At 41.1% G+C, this 22,967-nt stretch overlaps 1 protein-coding gene across 8 annotated transcripts in view; it reads left to right on the top strand.

Annotated features, from left to right (window-relative positions):
* The first annotated feature begins 5,465 nt into the window (after positions 1-5,465).
* Positions 5,466-22,967, top strand: part of RNF6 (ring finger protein 6) — a 32,901-nt gene continuing 15,399 nt past the window's right edge. For 2 of the 8 annotated variants that reach the window (XM_045377596.3, XM_015439081.4), the window contains exons 1-5: positions 5,916-5,976; positions 6,428-6,510; positions 8,080-8,290; positions 10,063-10,158; positions 13,371-13,489. In XM_045377596.3, the coding sequence (XP_045233531.2) occupies positions 6,481-6,510; positions 8,080-8,290; positions 10,063-10,158; positions 13,371-13,489 (456 nt within the window). In that variant the 5' untranslated portion in view covers positions 5,916-5,976; positions 6,428-6,480. Of the gene's footprint in view, positions 6,114-6,427; positions 6,511-8,079; positions 8,291-10,062; positions 10,159-13,370; positions 16,188-22,967 lie in introns of those variants that run through there. The other 6 variants (XM_074021740.1, XM_015439080.4, XM_074021739.1 and 3 more) reach the window with 6 other exon arrangements.

Raw genomic sequence — 22,967 nt, 5'->3', positions numbered from 1 at the left:
AAGAGATGAAAGGGAAAGCATCCCATTTGGCAGAGCTTCAAGCAGTGCATTTAGTCATCGACTTTGGACACAGAAGTATGTTGCCCATATACTCATGGACAATGACAAATATGAGCTTCACTTGTTGGGCAAGGGCCTGGAAGAAGGAAGACTGGGAAAAGCTGGACAATAGGCAGGTAAATAGACTTATGGGAGGCGGCACATAGTATAAGGACCTTTTAGTACATAATGCCCATTAGAAAGTTTCCACTGCAGAAGAGGCATCAACCAACTGTGTAGACAGGATGTCTAGGCCAGCAGATATTCGGCAGCCTCTGTCTGTGGCCACCCCAGTTCTCGCACAAGCGGCCCATAGATGGAGTAGCCATGGTAGCAGAGGTGGGGGCCGTTCATGGGCCCAACAGCTTGGACTCTCTCCAAAGCTGATAAAACTATTTCTGCTATTGAATGTCTGACCTGTTTGCAGCAGGGACCAACACTGAGTGCTCAAGAATACCAAACAGCTACTGGGTGGCAAGTTGATTACATTGGGTCCTTCTAGCCTGGAAAGAGTCCCATTTCATCAGGACTGGGTTTGACATATATTCCCAGTACAGGTTTGCTTTTCCTGCCTACAGTGCTTCAGCTAGTACCACTACTGAAGGACTTACAGAATGTCAGACAGTCTGACACAGGATCTCACGTAACACTGCCTCAGACCGAGGGTCTCACTTTCCAGCAAGAAGGTATAGTGTTGGGCACCTGACCAGAGGATCCACTGGTCCTACCACATACCATACCACTTGGAAGCTATCAAATTGATAGAGTGGAGCAATGGCCAATTGAAGGCATGGCTGAAATTCCATCTTGGAAATAACCCCTTGTAAGGTTGGAGCGTTATCCTTCAGGATAATGCAAATATACTCCTTAAACCAATGGCTGGTATATGGTGCTGTGTCCACAGTAGATAGAATACGTGGATCCAGTGATCAAGGGATAATCAGGTCCTATACTCAGAGGTGGGATGCTTTCATCATAGGACACAGTAAGAGTCCCACTAAACTGAAAGCTATGGCTGCTCTCTGATCGCTGTGGGCTCTTAACGTTGGAAGACCTGCAAGCAAACCATCAGAACAAGGTGGAGGCTGCTGCTACATAATTAGACCAAAGAGGAATACATTGGGTACTCAGGAGATCCAATGGGGGCATTTCTTGGTATTCCCGTGCCTAGTTGTAACGGTAAATGAATAAGTACAGCCATCACAGCCTGGTAAGAGCATGATAACTAGGGTCTGAAACCCCTCAGGGACGAGTGCCTGGTTCAATCCATCAGTCAAGCCACCTGCACCAGCAGAAGTGCTAGCGGAGGTGGAGGGGAATCTAGAAAGGGTAGTGCAGGAGGGAGATAATGAGTATCAGTTATGGCCTTGGAACCAGCTGCAGCAGCAGGGGCTGTAGTTTGTCCCAATACCCTTTTCTTTTAAAAATTTCCCAGAAATTGGGATTAGAAACTGCTCAGATGGAGAAACTTAACATGAGAAGCAAATGATCTCAACAAGACAAAGCGTGGACCATAGTGAACGTTTTTTGTTTCCTGCCCAAATCCACTCTATAAGCTCATGCATCTGTACTCCAGCTGCTGGGAGTGTTGGCTAACAATTTCAGCTGCCTTCTTCTCTCGAGAATTTCCCTTGGCTAAAACAGGAGCCACCTCACACATGAGGTTCTGCTGCAATCCTGCCCCTGAAGATCTCACCCAGTGATGGACGGGCATGTATGTACAAAGAGCTGGTCTTGTCGCCCAGCACTTGGTGGTGAATTTCGTGGGATCAGTGGAGGCTCATTCTTGTTTCCTTGTCCTCCTGGCCAGTCCTGCTTCCTCTATCCCCTTCTCCAGAGTGCGCTGTCCTAATAAAACACTTCAATAAGAATCCTTGTCTCAGGCTTCATTTCTAGATAACCTGATCCAAGACCATCTCTGGCCTAATTAAGACCCAGGTTATCAGGAGTGTCCTTGAGGGTGGTTTTCATATGCAGAAAAGGATTCTTCTGAAGTTTCTCTCGATGAATGAAATACTGAGACATGCTACAACATGATGACCCTTGAAAACATTATGCTAAGTGAAAGAAACCAGACACAAAAGACCACGTGACATAGAATACCATTTGTTTGAAAGGCTCAGAATAGGCAAATTCAGAGACAGAAAGTACGTTAGTGATTGCCAGGGGCTGGGAATAGGGTGGAGTAGGAATAAGGGTAACTGTTAATAGGTGTAGGGTTTCCTTTGGGGTGATGAACATGTTTTAAAATTAGATTGTGGTGAATGCTGCGCAACTCTGATTATACTAAAAACTACTGGATTATATACCTTAAATGGGCAAATTTTATGGTATGTGAATTATATCTCAATAAAGCTGTTAAAAGAGCTATGAGGAAATAAAGAAAACATTCTTTAAAAAATAGTTGCCTTAAACAGTTAATATTCAACTTATTAGTTCCAAATTCAATGTCCTAGTTACACCTTAGCTTTTTACATTTGGTTCACAGCTCTTATTATTCTAGTGGTAAGCATAGTAAATCTTTTTGTTTTTGTTTTTTGTCTGAGACAGAGTCTCGCTCTGTCGCCAGGGTGGAGTGCAGTGGCACGATCTTGGCTCACTGCAACCTCTGCCTCCTGAGTTCAAGCGATTCTCCTGCCTCAGCCTCCCAAGTAGCTGGGACTACAGGTGTGTGCCACCATGCCTGGCCAATTTTTGTATTTTTAGTAGAGACGGGGTTTCACCATGTTGACCAGGATGGTCTCGATCTCTTGACCTTATGATCTGCCCACCTTGGCCTCCCAAAGTGCTGGGATTACAGGCGTGAGCCGCCGTGCCTGGCCAAGTATAGTAAATCTTTAACAGTCATTTGGAATTAGCCTTTCACTAACTTTCAATCTCATTCACATACTTATTTATCTTCAAACCAACATTTTAAACTGTATTTATAAATTTAATATTTTATCCCATTCACAAGTACTTCAAATGTTAAATTTAATTCCTTCTTGAAATCTTACACAATAATTTTTAAACCAATAATAAGACAATATGGCGAGCCTAAATTTCTCTTTGCAGTTCCGATGCCATCCATAAACTTAGTTAAGATTTCAACTTAAACTTAAAAACTTGAAATCGAGTGCTCCATTTTGTTTTAAATTGTAATTAAGGCTGTCGTTTTATGAAGCCAAAATCTCTTAAACATGACAAGTACATAATTTACCAGATATACAGAAAATCCTTTTAATCTTATGGTTTTAATTATTTTACACCTTTTTATTCCTAATTGTAAAAAGTGCAGGAGTTACATGAGGCATACACACTTAAAAAGGCCAGGTACCAATCCAATAAACAGAAATTAATTAGACCAGAGACTTTGGCAGGTCCTGAGACCCAGAGTAGATATCTAGAATGATTCAGCTGTCTATTCCAGCTATTGTACCTAAGGCCCTCTTGGTAGTCATTTTTTCTTGGACCGCAAAAACTGAAGCAAGGTGTTGGATTCAAGTTACATACATTACCTGACTCTCTACTCACAAAAACCTGCAGCTTCCTACCTGGTAAATCACTTGATTGTATTTTTATTTACACATTTTTATATATTTTTTTAATTCTTAGGGTATATAATAGGAAATAGGAAAAATAGGAAGAGACACAAATGTCCTTCCCACTCAACATGTAAAAAGTATTTGCACTTGGATTATTGCATTTGATTGCACTCTCCAAAATTCACATAGGTATTAAAAATGATTTCTACTTATTTTCTATGATATGTGTTCACAATATCTGAAGTCGTTGCACTATGTGCATTAATCCTGTTTGCCAAAAGATTGCACTTTTCTCTGCTCATACATGCAGTAGGCTGAGGAGAATGTTCTGCCAGGTGCTGTGCTCAGTTCTGGGATTACAACAATGAATAAGACCATTTGTTCACACTTAAGGAGTTCAGACTCTAGGTAGGAAAAACCTAAAATCAGAAAATCATTTCAAGTATTTGCTCAATGACTCTTTTTCCATGGGAAAAGAGGGCAAGGACTTCATTCTGTGAGGACGTGACTGTTTGATTCAGTCTGTATTACCAGCACCTAATACACAGTCACACTATTTGTTAAATACATGAATACATGTTAAAATGGGTTTATATAGAGGGAGTATGGGAGCCCCCAAAAGGGACATTTGCCTAGTTTTATGTGTAGATATTGGGCTTGAGGGTGAGATAAGGGTGTTACCTCAGAGGTATCAGGAAAAATTCCTTAAAGATGAGAACTGAGCTGAGTTTTGGGAGACAGAAAATTAGGTAAAAGTGGAGTTGGGGGTTGCGTAGGAGTTCCCGTATCTTGTGGCGGAACTTCCAGCAGTTTCAGAGTGCCAAGACATCAATCTGTCAATGTAAGCAGCGGAGAGACCTGGAAGGACTTTCTAGGCTGTTTTATATATTTCCATTTTAGTATCCATATCCCTATGCTTATTTAAAAAACTTGTCCATAGATCCTTACTACACTGGTAGCTCACTGATGCTAAGGACTGCCCAGCATAATAATGGGAATATGGTAGTTCCTCAAAAATTAATGCAGAAATGAAATAACAAACGGGAGAATGACAAGTAACGGCATTGTGAGCACTCTCCAGTGATGAAGTCATCTGGATAGCGGGGATGTAAGGAAGGGGGCCTATACCAGGTTAGACGGAGACCTACTCAGCATATTAACTAATGGTGAGGCAAGTTTAGTAAGCCTCACATCTCAGAAATAAAATCAGAGAGAGGAATGTTAGGAGTTTCAAACTGCTTTCCTAGCGAGAAGGTGAAAAAACACAAATGTAGTGGGGTGCAGTGCCTCATGCCTGTAATCCCATTTTGCTGAGGTGGGAGGATTGCTTGAGGCCGAGTACGAAATCAGCCTGGGCAACATAGCGAGACCCTTGTCTCTACAAAAGAAAAAAATGTGAAATTAGTGGCAAGCGCCTGTAGTTCCAGCTACTGGGATGAGGAGGGCGGAACGCTGGAGGCTGCAGTGAGCTACGATCGCTCCACTGCACTCCAGCCTGGGCGACAGGGCGAGACCTTTTCTCAAATAGAGATAGGCAGACAGACTTCAGAATGTATTAGGGTTTGTAATTTCCAGGTTCCAACGAACAGCAAGGGAAAGGGCCTGGCTGGGTAGTACGTTACACCCGGAAGTAAAGGGACGAATACACCTTTGGGTGCACTTTGTAGTCTGGCTGGCAAACAAGCAACACGGACGCGTAGAGTTAAGTGCTGGGACTTCCCAAGCCTGGAAAGCAAGCTGTGTCTCTGCGACTACGCGGCTGCCACCAGCGCTGAGCGGCCGGTTTTTGGCCTCGAGGAGGAGGCACTGTAAGGGCGGCGCGGAGAGAGCGGAACGCGGGACGCAGGCACCCTAGCTCCCGACGGACGCAATTTTCAGTCGCACGGGCGAGCTCCGGTGCGAGCTGCGGAGCGACTCCCCTTCGCCGAGTGGGCGGCCTGGCTGTCTGGAAAGAAGGGCTGGGGCCTGCCGTTCCGCCCGCGGAGCATCCTCCCCAGCTGGACGACCCCACGCTGCAGCACGGGCTTCCGGCTTCTCTCCTCAGTGGCCAATTCGAGGGAACAGCGGGCTCCGGAGGCGCGGCGGCAAGCCTATCCCGCCTCCTAGCCACAGCCTCCAGCACCCGAGAGAACCGCCGTCCGCGGCACACTTTTTCCGGGCAGGAGGCGGAAGGCCCGGGACTTGGAGGACAGGTGGGTTCGAGGGAAAGATCTGGGTCCCACCACTACTTCCTGGAGACGCCGGGGAAAGCAGGCCATCCTTCGAGCCACCCATCTCTTCTCGGATTGGTTAACTGCCCTCTTAATGCGCTCCGCTGGCTGGAGATTGGTTGGGATGCACCGTCTATCACCTGCTTCCCTGTGGGAATCTAGGTCGCTAAGGGAAGCGTTACTTGAGGCTCGGTTGGGAAGAGGTTGGTTGGGCCCCTTGAGCCCACTCTGTTTATCATACTGGGGATCGTCCCCCGGCGCGAGCTTCCGTCGCAACGGCCAGGAAAGAAACCAGTAGCGGGACGGAGGGCGGGGGTGGCAAGAAAGTCAAGGTTTAGAAGTAAGCCAGAGACGCCTAACCCTGGTAACATCCGAATGGGAACGGGATAGGAAGGAAGGCCTTTGAGAGAGGAGGCGTAAACCCAGGAGCAGTGACAGTGTAGGACGAAAGGCCTAAGTTTGTTGCGGGAGGTAGGGGCCTTGCGGGAGGTGTTCATGACCTAATTGTATGGGGATCTAATTTTCTAGATGTGTCTAACAAAATCCACTGGAGAATTTGCTTTGGCTTTGCAGCAGAGTGGGGAGACTCCCACCCGTTCCTGGCCTTCAAAGAGACAGTTTATTGAATTATTCACCTCTCTTTTATTGCTTCAGATGGGCAACTCTCAAAAAAGGTACAAACAATTGAAGGATGGATACCATGGCATATGGTAAAAGCATGTCGAAAGGAAAATAAGGTATTCGCTTTGTTTTCATGGTGATTAATTGTATAAGAAAATTACCTTTAAGGAGAAGCTGTTACGTTTTAAATAATATTAGGGTAGCTTGATTTTATGATAGGTTTCTGTAAAGTTATTTATTACAAAAATCCTATTATTGCTGTACCTACGAAATATGCTCTTTGCTAATTACGGTCCTAATCTGAAGATAGAAATCTTGAGTTTTTAGTGGTGTTAATTCGTATTTGAGTGGATAATGTTACTAGGTCATTTGTTCAAAATGACAAAATAACCACAGTGAAAAAAATCCTTGAATTTGTAATTTAGTGTTACAGGTGAAATTGAATAGTTGCCTACTCCTACAGTGTTTTAGACTTGTAGGCTAATTTCACCTTATATTTAAAGCAGCTTGCTTATTAAACACCTGGTGTATTTCGAGAGGCGGAGTTGCACAGTTGCTTCACTGGTAGCCTAGACATTTGAGCCTCCAGCCTCTACTGAATCAGGTGCTGTATCACTCATACCCTTTAGTGACATGCCAGAGGTTGTTGAGGAATAGTTTATTTCATCTGTAGAACACCCAAATTAGCTCTTAACAGCAGACCTGGTCCTACCCTGGAAAACTCTAATCAAGGATTGGGGATGAGATTTGGGCATCTGGATTTTTAAAAATGTCCTTAAGTGAGTTTGAGAACCATTGCTTTAGTGTGACTTACTAAATAGATATGTTTAAGAAATTTTAAAATATTTATGAAACAAACATCTTTCTCCCTTGATTTCCTTATCGTTTAAAAGCGAGCTTCTCAGGAGTGACATTTAAATATAATTCAAAAATAGTGTTTTCTTAGGCAAAGTTAGGAACTTTCACTGGCACTCTGAAACTCCTGGGACTAACCATTCCAGGCTTAAGGATGAGGCTTGTTATGGGGAGATACAAAGTGCTCTGATGCACTTTCACAATCCTTGAGCCATACATGATGTCTTGTTTCCTGTTGGGTTTCAAAGTCTTCCTGGTAGGCTTTAACGAGAGATCACCTCCCAGTCTGTTCAGTAGATATTAATTAGGCTAAATGATTTTTACCTCAACAAAGTGCAGTGGGGGATAATATTACATTCATGAGCCTTATTTTGGAAAGAATACCTTGCTGAAAATAAATGTAAATTATATCATCCCAATAACCCTTTGCTCATTAAGTGAAGAATGTGCATAATTCAAGCCTAAAATTTGTAATTAATGTGAAGTACCCAGATACTGAAACATAAATGAGGACTTCTGGATCAACTTTTCCAGATCATTAGCCGGGTCAAAAATGAGATAATCACTATGGTATTCAGGCATGAGCATTGTGTGGTAAACCCAAATCCAGTCTGACTTAATGGCTTTAGGCAAAGAAGTAGCTCCAATTGTGTTGTATTTCCTAGAAGTTGTTTTTCATTTTATATGTAAGGTTCTCACTGCAAGACTTGGCAAATACAGTATTTGGGTAGGGGACAACATTTAAAAATTAAAAACTCTAAGTTATAAATACAAAGCTAAATGTGGTCCATGACTTAACACCTTGAATTTTGTTTATATTGTTTGAACAGAAAGCCAGGAATCTCAGGATGAATCAGTCTACATCTAGATCAGATGGTGGCAGTGAAGAAAGCTTATCTCAAGACCATAATCATCATGAAAATGAGAGAAGATGGCAGCAAGAGCGTCTCCACAGAGAAGAGGCCTATTATCAGTTTATTAATGAACTCAATGATGAAGATTATCGGCTTATGAGAGACCATAACCTTTTAGGCACCCCTGGTAAGAGATCGGTAAAAGAGGAGACACCTTTTTCCATCATTAGGTGGAAGGATTTCAAGATAAGGAGAATTGGTATTCTTTTTCCCTGTTTCTCTTTATGAAAATATAGTATATTGTTTTTGTGAGTTTAAGAACTTTTTAGTGTAATAAAGTAGAAAATCCCTGGCTTCTGTATTTTATAAGGTGAAAATATGGGACATGGAGCACTGTTACACAAATGCCAAACTAAGAAACAGGTTAATGTACATAATGGTGTTAAGTATTTACATATATGGTCCTATTTGTAATTTTTATACAAATAAAATATGACTTGGCTGGGTGTGGTGGCTCACGCCTGTAATTCCAGCACTTTGGGAGGCCAAGGTGAGTGGATCACCTGAGGTCAGGAGTTCGAGACCAGCCTGGCCAATATGGTGAAACCCCATCTCTATTGAAAATACAAAAAATCGGCCGGGCGCGGTGGCTCAAGCCTGTAATCCCAGCACTTTGGGAGGCCGAGACGGGTGGATCACGAGGTCGGGAGATTGAGACCATCCTGGCTAACACGGTGAAACCCCGTCTCTACTAAAAAAAAATACAAAACACTAGCCAGGCGAGGTGGTGGGCGCCTGTAGTCCCAGCTACTCAGGAGGCTGAGGCAGGAGAATGGCGTGAACCCGGGAGGCGGAGCTTGCAGTGAGCTGAGATCCGGCCACTGCACTCCAGCCTGGGCGACAGAGCGAGACTCCGTCTCAAAAAAAAAAAAAAAAAAGAAAATACAAAAAATCAGCCAGGCGTCGTGGTGCGTGCCTGTAATCCCAGCTACTTGGGAGGCTGAGACAGGAGAGTTGCTTGAACCTGGGAGGCAGAGGTTGCAGTGAGCCGAGATCATGCCACTGCACTCCAACCTGGGCAACAGAGCAAGGCTCCATCTCAAAAAAAAATTGACTTAAAACCCAATTTGAACTCATTTGGGGTATTATAATTTATTCAGCTGAATTAATAACTCCCCCCAAAGCCCAATGTGTTCCATAAAGTTTTTTACAAATGAACTAATGGAAATTTGTATATTTATATATTGTGTGTTTTTATATTGATGATCCATATAATGAAGTATTGGGGATAAAATTAAAGATGTGAAGTTTTCTCTATAAATGCTCCGTTAATTTCTTTTTAACTGACAAAAATCCACAGAGTTATTGCTTATAGATTCCTGAGTGTATCAACTGGCAGCACTTTACCAACTATTCAAATTAAATCTTTTTTTGTTTTGTTTTGTTTTTTTGAGACGGAGTCTCCCTCTATCCCCCCACTGGAGTGCAGTGGCGCGATCTCGGCTCACTGCAAACTCCGCCTCCCAGGTTCACACCATTCTCCTGCCTCAGCCTCCTGAGTAGCTGGGACTACAGGCGCCCGCCACCGTGCCCGGCTAATTTTGTGTATTTTTAGTAGAGACGGGGTTTCACCATGTTAGCCAGGATGGTCTCGATCTCCTGACCTCAGGTGATCCACCTACCTCAGCCTCCCAAAGTGCTGGGATTACAGGCGTGAGCCATCGTGCCTGGCTATTCAAATTAATCTTGTTTTAATAATTTTTAATACAAGATTAATAAATGAAGCACAACCGAATTGATGCGTGTTGGTACAAGTTTTTAACTGTCTTCAATTTACGGAACATATGAAAGTAATAAGACATTTGTCTAATATAGGTTACTAAAGATTAGTCTACCCTTCATGAGGTCTCGTAAAACTTAATTCAGAATTCCTAAATGAGCAATTTTTCATTGTTTTAGGAGAAATAACATCAGAAGAACTGCAACAGCGGTTAGATGGCGTCAAGGAACAGCTAGCATCTCAGCCTGACTTGAGAAATGGAACGAATTACAGAGGTACTATGGAGTCCTTTCCATAAGGAACAGGCTTGATTGGAGGACTTGCAGAAATGAAATTCTTAGACCTTGTATAGTATGTTTGTCTTCAATTTTTTCCAGTTTTAATGTGATACTCATTCAGATCGTATGTATATGAGTAGTAAAGCAGTATGGTTAGGCAGTATAGGACAGAGGAGTGAATGCAAAGATGTCTTAAACACACAGATTGCCTTCAGAGAACTTTATGAAATAATATACAATTAAGTTAATTCCCACCATAGTTATTTTTAATCTTGGAATGTAGACACTACTTGTTCTAAAGTGGTATTTCTCAGCTTCTAAAAATTTGTATATAGAACCGTGTAGAAAGACTGAGTTAGGAAACCTGTTTCTATTTCTTTGTTCTGTTTGATGGTTTACATATAAAAAGTTCTTATAAAGAAAGTACTGTAAAAGAGCTTCAAACTAAATGAAGTATGCACAGTTAAAAGTAAAAGCCACTTTTATGTTCCTCTTAACCAGTTCTACTTCCCTCCTCAGAGGTATTTATTAGTAGTTTCACATATTATGTCAAAATCATTGTGTTAGTTACCATGAAGTCATATAAAAACCCCAAAATGCAATGGCTCAATAAGCTAGAAGTTTCTTACTTAACAGTCCGGGGAAAGAAATCCTCCTAGAATCCACTCAGCTAACAGAATGGTTCTGCAACTGTGCTGTTCAGTACAGTAGCTGCTAGCCACATGTGACTATTTAAATGGAAATTAATTAAAATTAAATAAAATTTAAAATTTAGCTCATCATTCATACTAGCCACATTCAGGTGCTTAATAGTCACATGTGGCTAGTGGCTTCTGTATTGGACAGCACGAATACAGAACATACTCATTCCTTGAGACAGTTTTATGGGTCATCACTGCTCCAGGGTACCATTTGTATGATCTGGCTAAGTCACAACCATATCTAGGTTCTAGCTGGTAGGAAGGAGGTCCAGGCACTAGCCTGAGAGTAGGATGTATTGCTTACTCTCCCATTCCATTCATGAGAACTTAGTCTCATGACCATACCTAACTGCCAGGCTGTCCACATGCCCATTTCCAATGCTTTTGCAATGGAAGAAGAGTAGGGTAGATTTGACTAGGTACTTGGCAAACTTTCACATGCACCATCATCGCTACACTTAATCAAAAGTTAATCAAAAAAGGAAGTAGCATTTAAAATAATTCATGTTCACCTGCCTTTTACTCATATCTTTTCCCAAACAAATGGAAAGTAGACATTAACACATTTTATTCTTTGTGTTTAGATATGTGAGTTGTACTATATAGATACGATAATTAATACTGATACGTTTGAATGGAAAATGTACTCATCAAATATAAAACAGGTCATCATCTTTGGAATATGACTCAGTTGCTGTTTATTTTATTGGCATCATCAGCTGATTAATAGCTTCAACTTCAACATTTTAAAAAGTCTTATGAGAGATTGCAGGAATGAAATGAAATCAGAATGATGTCATGTAATAGCTGTTTTATTTATTTATTTATTTATTGAGAAGGAGTCTCGCTCTGTCACCCAGGCCGTAGTACAGTGGCACAATCTTGGCTCACTGCAGCCTCTGCCTCCCGGGTTCAAGCAATTCTCCTGCCTCAGCCTCCTGAGTAGCTGGGATTACAGTTGCACACCACCATGCCTGGCTAATTTCTTTGTATTTTTAGTAGAGACGGGTTTTTACCATGTAGGTCAGGCTGGTCTTGAACTCCTGACTTTGAGATCCACCTACCTTGGCCTCCCAAAGTGCTGGGATTATAGGTATGAGCCACTGTGCCCGGCCTATAATAGCTATTTTTGAGTAGAACAAACTTTAAAGTTGAAGTTTGTGTAGTTAATGTGTTGATGCTTTTTATTAAGTTTAGTACTTTATATAATCTCTACTGGTTATAAATGGGAAATTTAAGCTTGGCACAGTGGCAGTATCTTAGTCAAAGAAGTTTATGTGTGACACATTTACTTCTAAATTGATTAATTGAGCAATATTAATTGAAAGTCTGATTTATACCAGATACTGTTGTAGAGGCTGGAGATGTTAACAGTGACTAAAACTACAAAAATCTTTGTTTTCTTGGAGCTTACGTTCTAAATGAATAGAAAATGTATTTTATTATGTATAACAGCTAACATTTATGGGGTGGCTTTTTATGTGCCAGATATTATGCTAATTATGTTATATATAGCATCTTATTTTATCCTCAGGATAACCCTATGAGATTGATTCTATTATTATCTCCAGTTTATAGACAAGGATCAGCCATAGAGACCTTAAGTAACTTGCCTAGTTTCTCAGCTTCACACAAAGACAAGTACAGTAATGTGGTTTTAATGTTATATTCAGAAACTCACATTTCTTGATACGTACATTTTTGGCAGCACCTGAGAAATAGGAAAAATTTCTAAGATTACGGAAATACCTAGTTGCAAAAATGACTGAGTTGACTTTTCCAGAAAGATTCCACAAATACAGGACAAATTTTACATAAAGTTTGTCATTGTATTTTATTGATCTTACTATTTTTTTTTTTTTTTTTTGAGACAGTCTCGCTCTGTCGCCCAGGCTGGAGTGCAGTGGCCGGATCTCAGCTCACTACAAGCTCCGCCTCCCGGGTTTACGCCATTCTTCTGCCTCAGCCTCCCGAGTAGCTGGGACTACAGGCGCCCGCCACCTCGCGCGGCTAATTTTTTGTATTTTTTGGTAGAGACGGGGTTTCACCATGTTAGCCAGGATGGTCTCGACCTGCTGACCTCGTGATCCACCCGTCTCGGCCTCCCAAAGTGCTGGGATTACAGGCTTGAGCCACCGCGCCCGGCCGATCTTACTATATTGATAGAGCAGTTTAAATGTAAAATTTTGGTAGTGGATATATTTCTCATTTGCCTTAGTATTTTGCTAGTAATGGGCAGATAGAAAGTAAGAATGAGGATTTCTCCATAGCGTTGCATAAATAGTATTTAATACTTTGTAATTATGTAAATAGTAATTTAATTTTTATAATATGCTTATAGTATATATACTTTTCTTTTAGAAAGTTGTCTTTTTACCATCTTTTATTCATTAAAATCCACAGCTCTTCTTTAATTTATTACAAACTTTGTTTTTCTTACAAGTTTTCAATAAAGCTGTAAGGTGTGTCTTAGGAATTGACCTTAAGTTGATTTGCTTTGCTTTCTAGACTCAGAAGTCCCTAGAGAAAGTTCACATGAAGATTCTCTTCTAGAATGGTTGAACACCTTTCGGCGCACAGGAAATGCAACTCGAAGTGGACAAAATGGGAACCAAACTTGGAGAGCTGTGAGTCGAACAAACCCGAACAGTGGAGAGTTTCGGTTTAGTTTGGAAATCCACATAAATCATGAAAATAGAGGATTTGAAATTCATGGAGAAGATTATACAGACATTCCACTTTCAGATAGTAACAGAGATCATACTGCAAATAGGCAACAAGGGTCAACTAGTCCTGTGGCTAGGCGAACAAGAAGCCAAACCTCAGTGAATTTCAGTGGTAGTAGTTCCAACATTCCAAGGACTAGGCTTGCTTCAAGGGGGCAAAATCCAGCTGAAGGATCTTTCTCAACACTGGGAAGGTTAAGAAATGGAATTGGGAGAGCAGCTGGCATTCCTCGAGCTAACGCTTCACACACTAATATCAGTAGTCACACAAACCAATCAGGTGGTAGTGAACTCAGGCAAAGGGAGGGGCAACGGTTTGGAGCAGCACATGTTTGGGAAAATGGGGCTAGAAGTAATGTTACAGTGAGGAATACAAACCAAAGATTAGAGCCAATAAGATTACGATCTACTTTCAATAGTCGAAGCCGTTCACCAATTCAGAGACAGAGTGGCACTGTTTATCATAGTTCCCAAAGGGAAAGTAGACCAGTACAGCAAAGCACTAGAAGATCTGTTAGAAGGAGAGGTAGAACTCGAGTCTTTTTAGAGCGAGATAGAGAACGAGAACGCAGAGGTACTGCATATACCCCATTCTCTAATTCAAGGCTTGTGTCAAGAATAACAGTAGAAGAAGGAGAAGAATCCAGCAGATCCTCAACTGCTGTACGACGACATCCAACAATCACACTGGACCTTCAAGTGAGAAGGATCCGTCCTGGAGAAAATAGAGATCGGGATAGTATTGCAAATAGAACTCGCTCCAGAGTAGGGCTAGCAGAAAATACAGTCACTATTGAAAGCAATAGTGGGGGCTTTCGCCGAACCATTTCTCGTTTAGAGCGGTCAGGTATTCGAACCTATGTTAGTACCATAACAGTTCCTCTTCGTAGGATTTCTGAGAATGAGCTGGTTGAGCCATCATCAGTGGCTCTTCGGTCAATTTTAAGGCAGATCATGACTGGGTTTGGAGAACTGAGTTCTCTAATGGAGGCTGAATCTGAGTCAGAGCTTCAGAGAAATGGCCAGCATTTCCCAGAGATGCACTCAGAACTAAGTAACTTAGGTACAGTTAACAACAGGAGCCAGCACAGGGAAGGCTCCTCTCAAGACAGGCAGGCCCAAGGAGTCAGCACTGAAATGCATGCTGAAAACGAGACCACCCAGCCTCATACTGGAAACAGTGACAGTAGGGGTGGCAGGCAGTCGCGAAATTCAAACAATTTAGTTGAAACTGGAACACTACCTATTCTTCGCCTTGCTCACTTTTTTTTACTAAATGAAGGTGATGATGATGATCGAATACGTGGTTTAACCAAAGAGCAGATTGACAATCTTTCCACCCGGCACTATGAGCATAACAGTATTGATAGTGAACTAGGTAAAATCTGTAGTGTTTGTATCAGTGACTACGTAACTGGAAACAAGCTCAGGCAATTACCTTGCATGCATGAATTTCACATTCATTGTATTGACCGATGGCTCTCAGAGAATTGCACTTGTCCAATCTGTCGGCAGCCTGTTTTAGGGTCCAACATAGCAAACAATGGGTAGAGTGATGAGATCTACTCAAATATTGTTTTTTAGTAGAACTGAATGTTCAAGTATTGTTTTGCTGAGTTATTTGTGATAAGCTAACCAGGATGAAAAATAACAGATTATATATAGTTTGAACTATTTTTTGTGTGCTTTTTTAAACTTGTTAAAAAGAAATTTATATAAAATTTAAAATACAAATGTTAAATTATCCAGAAATACAGAATAGTTAATATTGCTAGAACCAAATAACCTCTAAAATGTTTTTATTTTTGGTAATTTTGTCATGCTAAGCACTTTTGTATCTGCGCAATTCAGTAGGTTAAGAATCAATCTTCTTTTTCTTAATAGTACAGCAGACTTTAGTTTCAAGTTTCATAGGCTTAGTACTTATGTCTAGACATTTGTGTCTAAAGCTTTTCATTAACTTTTTATTTTAAGGACAGTATCTTTTCATGAAAGAGTATTTGGCTGAATGTTTGCTATATATGTTACTTGAAATGTTAAATTTAATATGCAGCATACCATAGGTGTATATATAGGTATGTAATTTTAAGATTAAAATATTCAGTCTACAAGTTTGGTTCTTATTTAAGCTTTTGGGCTAATACTGCATATGGCACAATGTTTAATATTGGCAAGATCATCTCAGAGAAAGGGGATTCAGATATAATTTTAAAATAGATAATTTACTGACGCGTCTCTGACAATCTAACTTATTAGACAGCAAGCAATATATAATACTGAAAAAGTATTCAGAAATGGAAAATTTAGATCCATATAGGTTATTTAACTTGTGTTCAGCCTTTTTGTAACTTTTTTTGAAAGTGCAAACAATTCTTTGGATTATTATATAAGGTATAGAATATGCATGGTTTCTCAAATCTAGTTTTAAAGTCTAAAAAAAGTCTATAAAGAATCAGATGCATAGATACTATGTTAAGTTTACTTGGAGGCTAAAAATCTCCAATGAAAACAAAACAAAAACCTTTAAGAGAATGTAGAGTTTATATAAACACAAAGTACGCATTGAAGATCTGTTTCTACCAATAAACATTAAAACAAAGACTGTATGTGAACTATTTTTTCTGTTGCTCCTCTATGGTTTTTTCACCCCTGCTAATATTTCATACTAGATGCCAGGCAGTGTTATGGGATAGAGTATTCCCCAGACGACAGACAAAAGTCCCTGGCTTCATGGAAAAGATATATTTGCTCTTAGAAACTGAAAATCAATTTATAAAGTGGATTATTATTCTTACTTTCATATTTGCTTATTAATATATGACAGGGTTTTCTTGTGGTGATACCGCTTGGGCAAAATCACAAGAACAGTACTTAAGGCCAGATTCTGTGAGATTTAGAAATATCTCCACATTTAATTTTCCTTTCTGACTGGTGACTATATTCGATTCATTAGGTTAGATTCATGCCCAGGAATGTTAAGGAGTGCATTTAACGCATGGAGTAAAAGGTTTTCATAAAAGTTGTGACTTTGTTTGGAGTAAATTATTTACATAGGTCAGTTTGAGGACATAAAGCTGGGAAGGTTGATCGATCAGATTTGAAGGCTTTACATAGCAAACTAAGGACTTTTTATCTTACCTTATAGAGATGTTAGGTGTCTCTTGATTTTAGTGGCAGAGGGTAAGATCGTTTTCCATGGCCCAGGAAGATGGGTCTGCTACAGCATATAGAACACACTGGAATGGAGAGAGATAGGAAGCACAGAAACCAGTAAGAGCACTATTGTGATGAAAGACGTCATTATTTGTATTACCAGTTATCATCAGTTATCTCACCTAGAACGATGGCAATGAAACGGAAAGGAAAGAGAAGGGTGTAAAAATGTTGTTTTTTTAAAAAAAGACATTATTTGGTGAAACAAAGGAAAGAGAAGGGTGTAAAAATGTTTTTTTTTTTTTTTAAAAGACGTTATTTGGTCTCTAGTTCAGTATGAAGAGGTAGAAGAGAGTCATATATTCACAGATGAAGAGAGAATCACTTAGGTGGAGGAGGGAGAGCTAGCACAAATCACCTTTATAAGGTATGCCAATTTAAACATCTTGAACATAGCTTAATTCATACATCTCACTTATTTTAGTGTTACAATTTGCCCCCAGTATGAGGAGAGACTGAATCCAGCGTTTATTTTTTATTTTTATTTATTTATTTTGTTTGAGACAGAGTCTCACTCTGTTGACCAGGCTTGAGTGCAGTGGCGCAATCTCGGCTCACTGAAACCTCTGCCTCCCGGGTTCAAGCGATTCTCCTGCCTCAGCCTCCCGAGTAGCTGGGATTAAAGACATGTACCACCACACCCGGCTAATTTTTTGTATTTTTAGTAGAGACGGGGTTATGTTGGCCAGCCTGGTCTAGAACCCCTGACCTCATGATCTGCCTGCCTTGGCCTCCCAAAGTACTGGGATTAAGGGCCAGGTATGAGCCACTGCGCCTGGCCCGTTTATTTCTTATAGGGAGTATTCCTTAGGAAGTTCTACCTCCCTGGGCCTGATGCAATAGGAACATTAGGAGGAGGACAAAGGAAGGGTGGAATGAAAAAGAAAGGTTACAGAAACAATAAAGGCATATTGATTCTTTGACTCAGTCCTTTGCAAGACATGATAGTGTTACCAGCATGGAAAGAAATCCCATATAGGCATTTGAAACAGAAGCAGGTTGTGTTTTGTATGGAAAATTCCCTGAAAACAACAGTACAGCTGAATGAATTTCATAAGTTGATAACCCAGTTGAGAACAAAAAAGGATATTCTTTAATATTTTCATTCATTTCCCAATAAACAAGGCTGATGACAAATACAAAGACCCATTAATCTATTTATAGTTTCTATTTAGCAATGATTATACCCTTGGTGGTTCCAATATAGAGAGGAACAAATAGTTAGAAATTCTTCATTTGAATATTATGTTCCATGTCAGGTCCATAGAGCTTGTTCTTTATAGTGTGGCTGTCTGGCAACTTCTATTTCTAGAATGCCAGCTTCCAGCCACCCTCTCACATAGTTACATCCTTTTACCCTGTTTTCTCCTTTCCTAGATTTTTTTTGTTTCAGCCAGCATTATGACCCTTACTTAGTTATCACTCTTATGAGGTTATTTTCCTTTCAGTATTTAATGTGAATTCATAATTTGAACCTCTGAAGGTCTCCTTTAAGTATTTTTGCTATCTAACCTAGTAATTGGCAGAGTTTAGGGAGTCAGTCACGTGGCTATTTGCCTCCAAAACTCCTGCTTTTCCTGCTATGCTGCATTCTGGAGAAGTAGAAATGCCTTGGGAAGTTTTCAGTCTAATTTAATCCCTCCTAAAGAGATTTTTCTAATTTTACAACTTTGTTCTATCATATGTCTGATTACCCTAATTTCCATATGCAAATACATCCTTCTGTCTCATGAATGGAGAAGGGTTGCCCCTGAAAGATATAACAAAATCTGTATTATAAAGATGAATCCAGGAAAGAGATGAATGAGGCATCTGAAGATGCTGCATTAAGGGCCGGAGTTGACAAGCTCAGCCTGAGGCATTTTCATGTATATTACTCCCAGACAAGAACATCTAATGAACTTTTAATCTTCCTGCATCTCTCCATTGGAATAATCTGTGGCCAGGGGAGGGAGAAACTAGAAACAGCACTTTCCATGAAAGCCAGGGTGGTTAATTCCCTTTGCAGTAGTAGGAGGCTCAGTTGGGGTCTCTCCCTCAGTCCTGTGCAACATTGGAAGTCAGAGAGCTGGAGTATCTGTATTAGGAGATGATTTCCCAGGAAGCCAGATTCATCTATCGTTGAGAACATCATCCCACGTTTCAAAAGACATGACGATGGCTGTCAGTGATGATTTTTTCTTTAGTCTCTAGAGACAGATTGTGAGTTATTTTCAGTGAGTATGAGTGTGTTAGTCCCTGAATATATTTGCCCTTTTGATCACTGGAGACCCATAATTTCAGCAAGTTTTGAGTATTAAGTCTCTGAAGACTCTGAGTTGGCCCCTATATATTTTTTATTCCTTTTTAAAAATAACTTCACATTTCTTCTGGAAAATAATGACTTTCAGACATATTTTTCCTCTATTGTGTTAATGTCTCATTTGACGATGGAGTAACTTCTTGGCTGCCCAGTATATATATATATATATATATCACATCTTCTCACACATTTAATTGTAAAAATGTTCCTACTTAATCCTAATCCAGCCACCTTCTGTGCAATTCCAAATGTGCTCACCTTCTCCCCAGTGGGTAACAATCCAAAATCACATACAGCTTCTGTAGTGTGAAGTGACATGATTTAGTCCCTCTGAGTTCAGGTTTTCTGGGTAGTGTCAATTCTTCCATTAGCTTGGATTTGATCAGGTTTGTGACTTCTCACCATTCTGCAGATTATGGGATAAATGATCAAAGTAGCTTCTCCTGCCTACCTGATACAGTGAAATAGAATAAAAGTCAAACCAAAAAGGGAGAAAGAAGTGCCATACACTGATTACTGGGACAGGTTATATAATACCGTATCTCGCTGAGCAAGCTTAGCAGGATGAATGATAGAAACAATGAGTCTCATAAGCATTCTTGTTGTTGCCTCACTTCTTAGACGTAGAATAAATTGTTGGGGCCACTTTTGGAAAAGGCACCGAGGGAGGATTTCCTACTGGTGCTTGTGGTGGTGATGGCAGGCAGGTGTTTGAGGAGATGCTAGTGAATGGCTTTGATCTTGGCACTTCAGTGTTGGGGCTTCGTTCAGGGTCGACCATAATGCTGGATGGTCACAGGTCTCTGTACAACAGGCTAGGGACTTTTTGACAATACACCTTCCTTAAAACCATAACTAGTTTCTTAACAGTTTTACTTAGGATCTTGTATCCAATGCCAGAAATCTTGTACTGTTCTCAATTTGCTAAAGGAATAGTCATGGTCCTCACAACCTTTAGGTCTTTTGTTTGTTCTTTTTGCATTTTGTCAAGAGGCTCTTTCTATGACTCTTAACTCTTAGCCACACAGAGTTTGCCTCTGGAATAGTTAGGAGTCTTTCTTTAATCTTCCCTTGAATGTCACCCTTGTCCTTTCGTTGCATTTCAGGTCAGTGCATTTTATGATAGAAGAAGGTATCTTCATTTTTGTCTGTAGGATCGAGCAGCATGACCTACTTTACTGCAGCCAATTGGGATCAGATTATGTGGCCAGTCCATTGCAACCGTGTAGCTTGGGAGGGGGCCACTTACGGTGTTATTCCCAGCACCGAATGACCAGGTGTTCCTGATAAATCTCTGTGTTGGGGGTCTCCAAGACCACATTCAAATTTAGTGATTCACTGAAAGAAATCATAGGAATCTGCATATAGTTACGTTCACACCTAAGATTTATTACAGGGAAAAGATATAAGCACAGTCAGCAAAGGAGAAAGGCGCATGGGACAAAGTCCAGAGAAATCCAGGTAAGCTTCCAAGAGTCCTGCCCCAGCAGTTACACAAGACACACTTAATTCCTCCAGCATCAAACTGTGGCTACATGAGAGAAGTGTTGTCTACCAGAAAAGCTCGTGACAGACTCAGCGCCCAGTGTTCTACTGAGGGCTGGTCATGCAGGCAGCCTTTGCCTAGCACACACCAAAGTTCCAGACGCCCAGGAGAGCAGGTGTTCAGCGTAAACTATATTGTCTGCACAAACAGTTTAGGCACAGTGGTCCACCCTTCTCAGGGAATAGTGAGAATATTCCCCCAGTCGAGTTCCTAGGTGCCAGCTAAGAGCCAACCTTGCGAACAGGCCTTTCTAGGGCCAGCCTGACGCCTACCATGTAAATTCTTTTCTACACACACCTAAATCTTCCTCTCCATTCCAGCACATTCTCCTAAATTCTAGCACCACATTTGTGATTGCCTTAGTTAATGTCTACTAGGTTGTCCCTTTGGAACCTCAAATTCAGCATATTTGGACTGGAAATAATCATCTTCCCCACATCGTTTTCTTGTCATCTTTTTCCTAGCACAGCCAATGCCTCTACCATGCACCAGTTCAATCAAGGCAGAAAAGTCTGCTCCACATCCATGTGGAGGGCAGGTGGGACTGCCTTAGCTGGCATGGGTCCAAGGGGCCAGAATGGGCAGCAGGATTGCCCCGTATTCATGGCACTGGTGTAGTCAAGGGTCAAGTATGAAACTGTGACCAAGTATGAAACTGTGAAACTGAAAAGCCTTGTAGGTTGAGAACTGAGTTAAAATAGGGTGTTGTCAGAACAGGAGGGCTTGGAGATGAGGCCAAAAGGTCAGACCAGCAATTTCCCATATCTGAGCTGGCTGGCTGCTTTGATGTGGTATATGTTTGATGGCTAGTCAAGCACTAAAGGGCAAAGAAGGGAACAAATAGGAACCCAGACTTCTTCCTCATTCCTCCTACCCAATGAATCAACCTGCATCCTTTGGAATACTTGTTATTTTCATTTTTATTGTCTCAGTTAGGGTTGTCACTATTTCTCACATAGATTCGTGCCATCATCTCTCAGGTAGTCTTATATTCTGTTTCCAATTATTCCAGTGTAATTTTTCTACAAGCCTCATTTTGACTTGTCACTCCTCAGCTGTCCCTGTTAGTTTCCCACTGTTCTTAGAATAGCACACAAGATTCTTCATATTTTGGCCTCTGCCTGTCTTTTGCAATCTCATTTTTACCGTTTAGGATCACTTGCAGGGTGTCTCACCTTGCCTTTCATACTTCTAAGGTTTTGCCCATGCTGTTCCCTCTCCCTAAAATGGCCTTTCCCCTCTTGCCTCTCTGGTTAATTCCTGCTTGTCCTTTAACTGTCACCTCAGGTGTCACTCCTGCAAGTCCTCATCTTGCCCTCCTCCTCTCCAGGGCCAACCTATCCATTAGGCTCAGTAGGCACAATCCTACTGAGGGTCTAGGATACGTTTAGGGATCCATGAAAATGTTTTAATTTCTTTTAAAACCAGCCACATACCGAGAGAGAATATAATCCAAGTTGGATTGTATTTATACCAACACAATTGTAAAATACAATTTTTAATTTTTTTTTTTTTAAGGAGGAAGGCACGCACGAAGGGAAAAGTGTCGAGGGCCCACAAGAGTCATAATGTGGACCTGCTCACTTCCCCATCTATGTGCTTCTTCAAAGGACTGTGAACCCCTTGGTTATCCTCAGCACCTAGCATGATATCTGGTACATGCTAGGTCCCTCAATATATATTTAATAAGCAAATGCGTAGAAGTTTCAGTATATAGATAGATCCTGGCTTACAAATAGCTTCTACATTAAAACCTTGTTTGTAAGATTTTCTTTGAAACTCAGAACACATTTCCCATAGAAATAATATCAGATATTAGTGGTTTGAGGCAAGAGAGGAAAGGCTCCCAGGCCAGTCCACAAAAATGTATATAACCCATATAACCCACAGTGTTTCTAAAATACTATTCAAGTGCAGCCAAACGCAGAAAAATCCAATGGTCCTGAAAGTTAACAAACAAAACAGAACAAGAGTTCTTCAACAGTTCAAGTTTATCTTGCACCCAAGTGTTTGACACTCTGCGAAGCCTGCCTTTCTCACATTTCAAATTGCCCAATCTTCGACGGCCTGCTGCAGACACTGTCTGCTTAACCACAGTGGCTACACCAGCGTCCCAAACTCTGTCTCGTGCCACCCTGCCAGGCAGATGGTGGCTTGGGCTGTATGCTCATTGTCTTGTCTCTCGCTGCATCTATCTATTTCCTTTGCTGGCTCCCCTCCCCCAGCCAGCAGGGAGTGGGTAAAAGGGCCCCCCAATCAAAGGGCTGGCTGGCAGGCTGTGGCTCTTCTGACTGTGGGCAGAGCAAAGCAGGAGAGAG

The sequence above is a fragment of the Macaca fascicularis genome, chromosome 17 (assembly GCF_037993035.2).
Source record: "Macaca fascicularis isolate 582-1 chromosome 17, T2T-MFA8v1.1".
Classification (NCBI taxonomy): domain Eukaryota; kingdom Metazoa; phylum Chordata; class Mammalia; order Primates; family Cercopithecidae; genus Macaca; species Macaca fascicularis.
This window is presented reverse-complemented; position numbering and strand designations above follow the sequence as displayed.